The sequence below is a fragment of the Zingiber officinale genome, chromosome 7A, assembly GCF_018446385.1.
Source record: "Zingiber officinale cultivar Zhangliang chromosome 7A, Zo_v1.1, whole genome shotgun sequence".
NCBI lineage: Eukaryota > Viridiplantae > Streptophyta > Magnoliopsida > Zingiberales > Zingiberaceae > Zingiber > Zingiber officinale.
Genome location: NC_055998.1, coordinates 116,421,668 through 116,433,364, shown reverse-complemented (window position 1 = coordinate 116,433,364; position 11,697 = coordinate 116,421,668). Strand labels below are relative to the sequence as shown.

The window sequence follows — 11,697 nt, the reverse complement described above, 5'->3', positions numbered from 1 at the left end:
ATGTAATCTCTACTGATAAATAAATCTTTGCATGCAGTCTCCATCTATGAAAATTTTTGTTTTCACACCCCAGTCAAACATCTTTATCTAATTGCCCATGATATTTTTAGGTACAAAAAGTCTAAAAATCAGTATAAATCCTCTTAAATTGAGTATATTAACTTAGAATCTAGTATATTTTTTATCAAATTGAGTACGATTCTTTTTTCACCTCAAAATATACTCGATTTTAGTTTAATATGCTGAATTTAATAAAAATTATACTCATTTTTAGACTATTTGTACCGAAAAACATGAGGGTTAATTTCGATAGAAAATATACTCAATTATAGAGTACTAGATTATAATGTAAAGTGCTGAATTTAACATAAATTATACTTATTTTTAGACTTTTTATATCTAAAAAATAAGAGGGACAATTTTGATAGAAAATATACTCGATTTTTAATATAAAGTAGTATTGACTTTAAGAAGAATTATACTCATTTTTGAATTTTTTTGTACTCAATTTTAAAATTTTTGTACATACAAAATCTGAAGGACAATTTAGGTATCAATATTTACATAAGGGAGTTGAAACAAGTAATACTTTGCATGCAGGGAATGGAAACAAAAATTTTTGGATATGGAGATTATATGTAAAGTTAATATTGTGATTGGAGATTTCTCTCTAATTTACCGAAGATTTTCAAAACCGTGAACATGTCAAAAGAGTCCAGTTATTACTGTATTTTTTTTTTTAATTCTTCTCTAACAACTTAAGTAAATTTAGATATTAATCCATAATATACACATATTTTCAAAACAACCCTCTTTCTCTTTAGATCTGTTAACTAGACCTAAAAAATTTAAAATTATTTCGGATCAATACCAATGTATTAATAAAAATCTCCTCAATGTATTTATATTTTCGAACCTGAATTTGATGCTATAAAACATTAAATATTTTAATTTATAAAAATTTGATAAAATTTGATGCTATAATTTATATTATACGTGATTTAAGTAACAGCAAAATGTGTTCACACCGTTCAGTAAAATTCCGATTTTTTTTTTTCTTCATGCGTTTGAATATCAAGCCTGTTCATTTAACAGATGTTTGAGCAAATTGATGCAGTGATATAGACTGCAAAGGGGAATTCTAGAGCAGGTTTAAGTGCCTCCTCTGTTGGCTCTGTTCCCTGCATTCATTTGTCTGCAGTGAAGAGACAAAGCGTTGGAGGTGCTTCTATTTTAATTCCTGTATAGTTTATTTGTTTTATTTGTTTATTTATTGATTTTATTTAATCAAAAAAAGTACAAGCTTTACAGCCCATCATCCCCTGTTCCTCATCAACTCATCCTTATCCAATCAGATGAAGTGACGACAATCTTCTCCTTTAATTTGGCTAGATCTTCTTTATTTATTTTTATCTGTAATAACCCTTTTAATTAAATTCCAATTACACTTATAAGAAAAACAAAATTGATAAATCTAATTAATCATATTGACCAATCTTAATTGGTCAATCCATCCTGATAAATATTATTATTAAATATTATTCATGAATATTAACGGATTGAATATATATATATATATTTTAAATTATTAATTTAATTTAATGAATTATTTAAATTTATTTATTTAATTGATAATATATATATTGAATAAATATAAATAAATTTTTATCAAATTGAATATTAAATTAGTGAATCAACATTCAATTCATTTAGGTCCTATTTATATTTGTCAAATTTTGAACAAACGAACTCTTCGTGTGCAACCATTATTCTTTATTAGGTATGGTGATAAAAAGGTGAAGTCTTAATAACCCTTTAAAATTGCTCTATATATTTTGAAAAAAAAAATAAATGAGAATTTATTCCATCTTAATCGAATCATTTTTGATAAGATAATTCAAAATAATATTTATATCAGTCGAAAATCAAACTATATCTCCTTGATAACGAGCCGTACTTGAATACCACCTCGACTACACCGGAGTGACAATCATAAGAATGCAAGAACGTGTGCTCCTTAACTTCTTAGACAATATATTAATTAAAATAGTTCATCTTCATGGAAGAATGAACTAGTTGCTTTATTATCGACGACTTTATCTTTTACACCGTCTTACCTAACTCATAGTACTTGATTTATTGGATCACCTTCACATATGTATATCTTATCTTATGCATTCTTAAATTATTTATATAATTTTTAATTTTTATATTAAATCACATCTTATCCAATTCTAAATCAAATATTCACTAAAAAAAATTATAAGCAATTATAGAATTCGATCCTTGGAATTTTATATTGATGAATATATATAATTTTTATAAATTTTCTATTTTAACTTCTTTTGGTTTTTTGCCCTTTCCCTGAAAAGGCCAAAAGTTAATAATTTCCCCTTGAATCCGACCGTTTCCACACCTTCCCGTAGCTCCCGTGACCGGCTCCTCCTCCTCTCCCACCTGCTCGTCGCCGGATCTCCTTCGCCGTTCTTCCCCCTCTCCGGTCATCATCCTTTTTACTCTCCTTACTTCGTGCTCTGCCCCGCCGATCGTGTGCTCTCCGATCGCGTCGCGCCTTAACTTATCTGAAAAAAAAAGAGAGCAAGTTTTGGTCCTCGCTGATGCTCTAAAATCCCTATGCTCTGAGTCCGAAGATTTCAACTGAAGGGGATTCTTTTTCTTCTGTTTCAAACAGGGAAATTTGCTACGCCGAGGCGAGACCGATTCCGGGAATGGCTGATCTTGGCGAATCAAGAGAGGTGAGAGTGTTTGAGAGTACGGATGAGCTCGCCATCGACTTGGCCGAGTATATCTCGCTGCTATCGGAGGATTCCGTGAAGGAGAGGGGATGCTTCACTGTCGCGTTATCTGGAGGATCGCTGATAAGTATGATGGGGTAATTGCTTCCTAGATTTTTCGTAAAAGAAAATGTTTTTTTTTCCTATAGACGTTGCGGTATCACGGAGGGAGACGAGGCCATATTTTGTTTCATGCAGGAAACTTTGTGAAGCTCCTTATAACAAGACTGTTGATTGGACGAAGTGGTATGTGTTTTGGGCTGATGAACGTGCTGTAGCAAAGAACCATGTCGATAGCAACTTTAAGCTCACAAGAGATGCCTTTCTTTCTAGGGTATGTGTGGTCAGTAGACTCTTGTTTGCTGGATGAACATTTATCAAACCCATGTCCATCTTCACCTGTTATTGTTTCTATTCATAGTTACCTTTCACTCTTCATTGAGTAGTAGAATCTTGAGAAATTCTCTCAAGCTTCTTCAAAATATTTGCTTAAGCACATTATTAATGTTTATAACACCTATTTTTGACCTCCGCCATATGTTTATCTATAGCTCACCTTGCCTTTGCAATTTACTGAGATTGTTTGGCGTTAGAAGTGAGACAAAATTTATCTCAAATTCTCAAACTTTAATCTAAATGTGACAATAATGCATTAACCGTCCATGAAATCAAGAAGTACGTTTTTTTCTCAGTTTCATTGTGTGTGTGCCTGAAGTTTGTTAAGGTTACCAATATCCATAATTTCAGGGGCAAACCATCTAAAGTTGTGGTGGGCATGATGTGTAGCATATTGAATACGATGTTTTGTAGATAGTCAAAACTTTTGGATTCAAAATGTGGCAAACTCAGTTTAGTTATTGCCTAATTCAACTATGGTAGTTGAATCCAAATTGCTGAGATGACTATTGCTCGATGATGAGAATGACACAATTGAGTTAAGTATTTGAACTATGAATTTGAGTATCTATCGACTCAACCTTCTTCCACTGTCTCTTTTATAGAGAGGTATATAAAAGGGAAAAGGCTGAATATGAGTGGAAAGAGAAGAGAGAGAAGAGGATGCTAAAAGAGGGACATGACTATCTCAGGTAGTCAGGTAGAGGAAATTTGAAGAGTAAACTAATATTAAGTAATTTATAATAGTGTGACAGGACTCATACTAAAACTGTAAGATTAGTTGATGATGTTTTTCAACTTAGGATTTTAGTTGAAGTTTGAGTTTTTGCTTTCTAATACCATGAAGAGTTCTACTTATGTAGTAGGGAGATAGTTAGCACAGCAAATTATGGGCACTTTCTTAAATCTTCAATGTTATGAGAATGGTATATTGCAGATTTAGGTCTTTGGCAGTGAGAATTAAAGTTATGTGAGAACTATCTTGATGTGCTTTACTATTGCGATTCATTCTGCATCCTTGTTTGTAATTTTTTATGGCGTGATGAGTCTTTTCAGTATCTATATTTAGTTTTTAGTCTATTAGAGTAACATTATGAGTATGATTAAGTGATAGCTATATTTTAAGGGTCTTTTTTTCTATTCACTTGAATTGGTGATTCACTTTGGGAACATCAATGGTGAACCTAGGACAGGAGGCTTTTATTCCTTTATATTATAAATGTAGCCAAGGTGGTCCCCTAAGACGATGTTTCTTGAAAGCTTCGATTTAGTTCATATAATGAATAATTACAATTTAAGAATTTTTTAAGTCAGAATGAAGCTGGAATAACCGGACATTTATTCATCTACCATCAACTTGTAGGTACATTTAATACTTAATATGCTGGAAATATTGCATATGATTCACAAGAAGTCACAAATCTTCTACATGTTGCTGACTAGCTTCATCCTTCATAGACTCTTTGTTTTCTTTACATAAATATCAGAAAAAAAACATATTGCAAAATGCTCTGGCCCCTTTTTTGTGTTGCTATGCAACTGAATTATGGACAATTTATGGATATTATTATTCCTATATAGCATTTCTCAGTGCATTACCCCACATAATGTACAAAATTATCATACTATGATTATTCATCAGGTTTGAGTAGTAATTCAATTCTGGACTTGCTTTCTGTTGAGATCATTCTAATGCTAATGCTTCAGTTTGAAACTGAAGGCTGTGAAATACGTGTTACCTGGCCTCGCTTGTGAATGCAAGTTCCAGCATGCAATGTGATCGATCCTGCATACATGCTATGATTCTGATGATTCTGATTCTGATTTAAGAGGTTTTGTTTAATGCAACCTTTTTTTGCAACTGTTCCTGATCTATCATAATTGTATTATCAGGTGTCTATACTCAGCAGCCATGTGTTCTCCATTAATCACAATGCAACAGTGGAGGATGCAGCTGGAGAGTATGAATTTGCGATTCGCCAGCTCGTCAAGGTCCGAACTGTAGGCGTTTCTGAAAGAAATGACTGCCCCAAGTTTGATCTTATTCTTCTCGACATGGGACAGGATGGGCATGTCGCTTCACTGTTCCCTAATCACCCAGCTCTTAAACTGAAAGAGGAGTGGGTTACCTATATCGCTGATTCACCTATACCTCCACCCGAAAGGATTACTTTCACACTCCCTGTGATCAACTCAGCTTCTAATATTGTTATCGTGGCTACAGGTGAGGAGAAGGCCACGGCTGTGGGTCTTTCCATTTCCCATGAAAACGAGAACTCCAATGCATTCTCGTTGCCCGCTAGGATGGTTCGACCAACTGATGGTAAATTGGTGTGGTTTTTGGATTCCTCAGCTGCTTCGCTTGGCGATGTCAGCAACGGTGGTTCTGGAGAAGCCATGTGATAGGTGTAAAAGGTCCAGTAAATGTGTCTGTAGATCGATTTCCGAAAAAATTGTTTCTCTCGAGAGTAGCTGCTGTGAAGAGGGAGTTCCATTGCCGCTCGGTTTAGTAAACATTGTAGTTCCTCAATCCCTGTTAAGCATGTATACAGCTTTTGTTCTTCTTTCTCAAATATCAAAAACTATGTTTGCTTCAACAGTTAGTTTTTATTCATTTTGTATTTTGTTCCCTTACAGTAGTAAAATCCATAGTTTGAGCTTATAACAACACACAAAACCCTCCTTAATTTATGCACGTAAAATTAAACTACAGATGCATTTTGGATTATCATCAGAGCTTGAATAATTTCTTTGAATATATTCTTATGCCTACTACACTAGTGTTTATCATCTTCTTGTGCTGAACAGATTGTTCTAATTCACCATATTTTCTAACACTAAAATTGAAGGTTGATATGATTTGGTAAAGGGAGAGATTCAGTGTGTAGGTGATGCACATGCCAAACTAGAGAGGTAGGTTGATTCGACTCAACGTTAAAAGTGCAAAAATAAAATTTCATTCTCAATAAAAAAAAATTTCACGTGATTTTTTTTCACCTTGCATTGGATTCCTCTTGTCCATCCGGTCCGGTTCAAGGAGCACCATCTACATGCTAAAAATCGCTCGACTATTGCACCACATGAGCCATAACGTACCCACAACAACATGAACCCTCGTCGCCTCCAGCTGGCGTAGAGGTATCATGAGGGCCCCACCTGTTATGTCCTATCAAATCTCGACCGGTTGGTCCGATCTAACTCAAACCGGAACGAACCAGCATTCCCAGCCACAATTTGCCTCTGGAAGACTCAACCGTCCGGGTCGAACCGATCGCGACTCGATCAGGCCGGGCCGAGCATGTGATCAGGCACGATCATCGGGGTACGCTGCAGCAGCGGAGCACCAAAAGCCCGCGCCGGCCTCCAGAATCCGTACGATTCTCCACGCGTCACCGCGCGACTCGTCTCTGGCCACGCAACAGTGGCTCCTGCCAATGGGAGGCCATGAAAAGCTGGGCCCCATCCGCCTTCCGCCTCTGGCAATTAGACAGCGAATTCCCGAAAAACTAAAAAAGGGAAATTCCAACTCCGGTTCGCGTTCAAAACCTAGAGCTCTCTGCTATATATTAAACCCCGGAGCGGAGGGATGCGTCGAAGAGGACGAGGGAGATGGGGAGAGGGAGGGTGGAGTTGAAGCGGATCGAGAACAAGGTAAACCGGCAGGTGACGTTCTCGAAGCGGCGATCCGGACTGCTGAAGAAGGCTCACGAGATCTCCGTCCTCTGCGACGCCCAGGTAGGCCTCCTCATCTTCTCTCCCAAAGGCAAGCTCTACGAGTACTCCACCAACGCCAGGTGAGTTTAAATTAATTCGGTTGCGAATCGTCACGGAAGTATTCGATCTGGATGGAACGAGTCAATAGTTTTTGATTCCTTGTAGCATGGAAAGCATTGTCGAACGTTATCGTCTCCATTCGTTTGTGGAAACTGGCATACCAGTAGCAGCAGATTCTGTGTCTCAGGTGATTTACTGGTTGGTGTAGAAATACGAATTTGCGTTTAAAAGAAGACGAAAAATGATGAACCATATTTGATTGCGCTTGATGTTGTGTACAGATGAATTGGAGGCATGAGTGCGGAAAGTTGAAGGACAATATGGAGGCTCTGCAACGAAGACAGATGTATGGAGATGTTAAGGGTTTTGCTTGTTGGTTTCTCGTTTGTTTCAGTAGTTTTTGTTGGTGGTATGCTCATTTAGGAACTTGGCGGGGGAAGAACTCGAATCGTTTGGACACAAAGAACTGCAGCAACTGGAGCAACAACTTGATTCTTCTTTGAAACTTACAAGATCAAGAAAGGTGAGGTTCTCCTGGATCCATAGTTTGCAGAGGCATTTTAAATACGTGATTTGTTGGCAAATAAATAGAGAAATTGGTGCCGATTATTTTCCCTTTTGTTCATTGGTTACAGAACCAACTGATGGTGGATGGGATCGAGGAGCTTGTCGAAAGGGTAAGCCTCTTTCCGTGTTCAAATTGTTTTTTCCACTTGTTGAAATAAGTTAGATTAGAAGATGGATTGGTTATGTTTAATTGGAGAGAAGAAACGTTAACTGAAACAAAGTTCTTAAAAATATTAATCTGTCTTTATTTTTATCTCTGTGAACTAGAAATGGCAATAACCTGAGCCTAGGCATAGTACATTAAAGTGCCATTTCATTTCAATCTGCCTGAGGCTGTCCTTCCCTCGTACCAGTCGTACCTGGAAAATATTTTAAAAATTAAATTGGAGATCAAGATATATATAAACTACAGCAATATAGATGTAGTTTCAAATATAAAATTCAAATTATATTGTATAAAATAAAAACATATATATAGCAAAGTATATTACAATAAAATATATATATATGGATTAACACTTAATTAGAAGAAACAAAACACAAATATACAGCACTATATCTATTAATTCTATATAAATTATGAATGACAGTTAATCAGAGAAACCACGCACAAACAGAAAATAAACTATATAATTATTGAGATTTGAAGCAGTGACCCATGTCAATGAGTGGTCAAAACTAAGTTCACGGATTTCTTGTTTTATTACTGATTAATTTGATGTTTGTGGATTCTAATAAAAATTGAGTTTTAATTAAACCTAATGACTAGTTAGTCTAGTTCTATTTAAAAACATTAAACCTTTGGCAGAACTTTGAACCAAGTGGGGCATACTATAGACCATCCAAACCTCAAGCCCAATGTGAGCCCACAATGAGTACGTGCTTCGACTCACTCTATTTAGCTAGGCAATATTAGTAAAAAAAAATTAATAGAAAAGAAAATAATTAAAATAAACTAAACAATATGAAAAAATTTCTAACGTTTGAATTAAAATTTGCAGATGAACATATGTAAGGATGTTTTAAAATTCTTTTAAAACTGAAGGCATTTCATAAGTTTTAAACCTTTTAAACAAAATTTAGAATAATAATCTTTTTTTTTTCAATATTTTCATTCGATCCTTTTATATCAAATATTGCGAATCATATGGCTCGACATCTAGATCATGTTTGGTAAAAGTATTTGTAATTGTTCTCTGCCCAAAATGGTTATCCACTTTGTTTGCTTCACCTATTTAAAAATATATGCTTTGTTTACCTTGAAAAACAGAGAAAGGATAGTTTGTATGAGACTCAAATATTTTCCTCCATTTATTTGATATATAATTAAGGAACAGATGTATTTAAAATTAGTTCATTGATCAACTTTGGATTAATTTTTTGTTCATTTAAAATTGTACGAGGCTAATTTCCCTTCTTCCTTCTGAGTAAAGGTTTTTGGTGAACTAGAAGGAGTTAGTGAGAGCTATCGAGCTCACTGTGAGCTCATGGCGTGGTCTATCCTTGAGCTCGCGATTGTTGAATTCCCTCTTTTCCTTTCTTCCCTTTTCTTTTTTTTTTCTCTTTCACTCTTTTTACCTTTTTCTTTTTAATGGTGGATCTTTTCCACTAATAATTATTTTCCCTGTTCAATTTACCCTTCAGGTTAAACAGTACTTGTGAAATATCTCAAGGATTAGAACAATTTTTGACGATCCGAAATCAAAGACTCGACGACTCACCTTTTAAACGTTGTCTGAATTAGGACATCATGAAACAGGCTTCTGTTCTTTCAACATCATTCTTTATTGTCTCTTTGTGACCACTACTTTGATATTTTGAGCAACACACTTTTTTCAATTTGAGTGCTTATGCTTTGTATACAAATCAGACTTGTATATACCTTGAAACCTGCCGACACACTCAAATCCAATATTATATATACATCTTTTCTTACCAAAACACTTATGTAGCACCCCAGATAAATCATGGTACAATCCAACTTAGTCCATAGGCAAACTTCACAATATATCTCACCATTATATTTTGACTTCTGACATTTCTAGAGGGTAAATCTTGGATAAAATTTTTGTGAAGATCCTTCCATATACAATTTGATGAAGGTTGCGTTAAATATTTAGGAATCTAAATGCACATTATCATATTTTTACAGTTTATGAAAAATTGATGCTCTCTCGGTAGCCATTGAAATACAAAACAGGTGAACTTACATTATTAAGCTGCGCACCTTTGTCAACTAAATTAGTCGACGTTGGAATAAAACTAATGCCCTTGTAATATTGTGAAATACTCATATTTTTTTACTATACTTTAAGATTCCTAGAATTTTATAGCAGGGATATAGTTTGACATAATATCATCATAATCTTTCAATTAACTCACATTGCCCTGTCCTTTAGCTTAACGTACCTAAAGTTATCTTTCTATCGAATAAGCTTCTGGTAAGTGAGCGACAAAGACAAATTTTGATTAATTTTGAGAAAAGAAATGAAGTTTACTATTTGTACATTTAGCTTTTCATGTGACATGATTTCAGTTTGCTCCAACTTGACAGGGAAGGTCATTGGAAGAGCAAAATAGCATTCTGAGGGACAAGGTACATAATACACCTGAACCTTTTCTTATTTGAACTCAACTATCCTATTCACTTCTACTAACTTCATTATATTATGTGGAATCACATATACAAATTAAATTACAAAAGCTCACAGAGAATCATAAGCACAGGGCTTTAGCCACAATGATCTCCCCTTTGCCTTCACCTTCATCACAAATGGACGTTCTCCCAGACTCCAATATCAGGTACGGTGAATATCTTTGCCCCCAATGAGAGAAGGCACATTATTACATTATTATGAGCAATCTTTGTTACATTTTTTAGTATTTTTTTCAGCAAGTACTGTCTTATACATGATGCAGAACTTACCAAGCCGTAGTCACTCCTCCAGAGGATGAACCACCTTCGAATTCCCTTGCCTGGAAGATGTTGCCTCAATGGATGCTTAACCAAGGAAAATCCTAAATTAGAGTACTTTTTTATGCGTAAACTTGAGGAAAACAACGCACTGATCAGTAGCACTATATATTTGGTATCTCGAGGACCATGCCAACGACTACTCTACCGGCAGATTAGAAGACATTATGCTATGGCAGCTTGAGCAGCACAAGTTTCTGAAACATGGTTGATAGAAAGAGTTTTTATGGCATGAAACGATTCTCCCCTGATGTAGGTGCCACAAGAACTGTCAATGTATTATTGTAAAAAAGTATTTTAGGCTGCAACTAGTTTGGTTTAAATTATGCGAAGTACCTGTTTGTATGCTTAATGGGTTACTACTTTCGTGGATGTAGTTCTTTGTGGTGCTGTAGCAATTTCTGTAATGGAAAGAAGTTTGTCGTATCCGCATGTACAAAATTTTTGTTGAATCTTTTTCGAAACTAAACTATATTTTCCTCCCTAGATAATATTAGCTATTAATTGAAAAAAACAATGATATGCCTTTTGTCTGTTGGAAGTTAATCTATTAGTGGAGGCAGAATGCTTAGAGAAAAGAAGCTCCGTAGTGCCCACCCAGTAGAATTCTTAGAGGTATTATATATTGTTGTGCAATGAGTTTGTAGTTAATTGATATGTGAGTGTGTATTTAGAAATATATAAAATTGATAAAAAGAAATAAAATAATGAGATATTTTTTAATATAATAAGGAAATATTTAATAATAATGAAGAATGTCCTAATTCTAGGGGTGTAAATGAGTCAAGTCGTTCGTGAGCTATTCGAAGCTCGATTCGATAAAAGTTCGTTTGAGCTCGTTTAATGAGGTTCGTTAAGATAAACAAACCAAACTCAAGCTTCACAATATTTGGCTCGTTAGCTCGTGAACATGTTCGTTAAGCTCATAAACCAACTTTTAAATAAAAAATAATAATTTTGATATTAAATTTATAGATTTTACACTCTACTTATGAAAAACATAAACAAATATATTAAATTTATTTATTAGAATAAAATTATAAATTTTAACAAGAATATTATAATTTTTTTAAAATATATAATTTAGTTTGTAATGAATATTTAAATTTATAATTTATATTTATTAAACTCGTTTAGGCTCGATAAAAGCTCGAATAAGCTCGTGAGCCATAAATATATTCGTTAAATAAA

General features: G+C 34.5%; 2 protein-coding genes across 6 annotated transcripts; both read left to right on the top strand.

The window, feature by feature from the left end:
* The first annotated feature begins 2,361 nt into the window (after positions 1 to 2,361).
* Positions 2,362 to 5,788, top strand: LOC122002149 (probable 6-phosphogluconolactonase 1). Of its 5 annotated transcripts, none has more exons than XM_042557232.1 (4): positions 2,362 to 2,500; positions 2,693 to 2,893; positions 2,994 to 3,129; positions 5,085 to 5,788. In XM_042557232.1, the coding sequence occupies exons 2-4, from the start codon at positions 2,730 to 2,732 to the stop codon at positions 5,592 to 5,594; spliced, it is 810 nt and encodes a 269-aa protein (XP_042413166.1). In that variant the 5' UTR covers positions 2,362 to 2,500; positions 2,693 to 2,729; the 3' UTR covers positions 5,595 to 5,788. The 5 variants fall into 5 exon arrangements, with proteins under 5 accessions (XP_042413166.1, XP_042413167.1, XP_042413168.1 ...); XM_042557233.1 differs by having other exon boundaries at positions 2,372 to 2,598; XM_042557234.1 differs by having other exon boundaries at positions 2,372 to 2,602.
* A 969-nt stretch (positions 5,789 to 6,757) lies between these two features.
* LOC122002148 (truncated transcription factor CAULIFLOWER A-like) lies at positions 6,758 to 10,932 on the top strand. Its single transcript, XM_042557230.1, has 8 exons — positions 6,758 to 6,985; positions 7,071 to 7,152; positions 7,247 to 7,311; positions 7,389 to 7,488; positions 7,601 to 7,642; positions 10,087 to 10,128; positions 10,237 to 10,334; positions 10,452 to 10,932. The coding sequence occupies exons 1-8, from the start codon at positions 6,801 to 6,803 to the stop codon at positions 10,552 to 10,554; spliced, it is 717 nt and encodes a 238-aa protein (XP_042413164.1). The 5' UTR covers positions 6,758 to 6,800; the 3' UTR covers positions 10,555 to 10,932.
* The last annotated feature ends 765 nt before the right edge of the window (positions 10,933 to 11,697 follow it).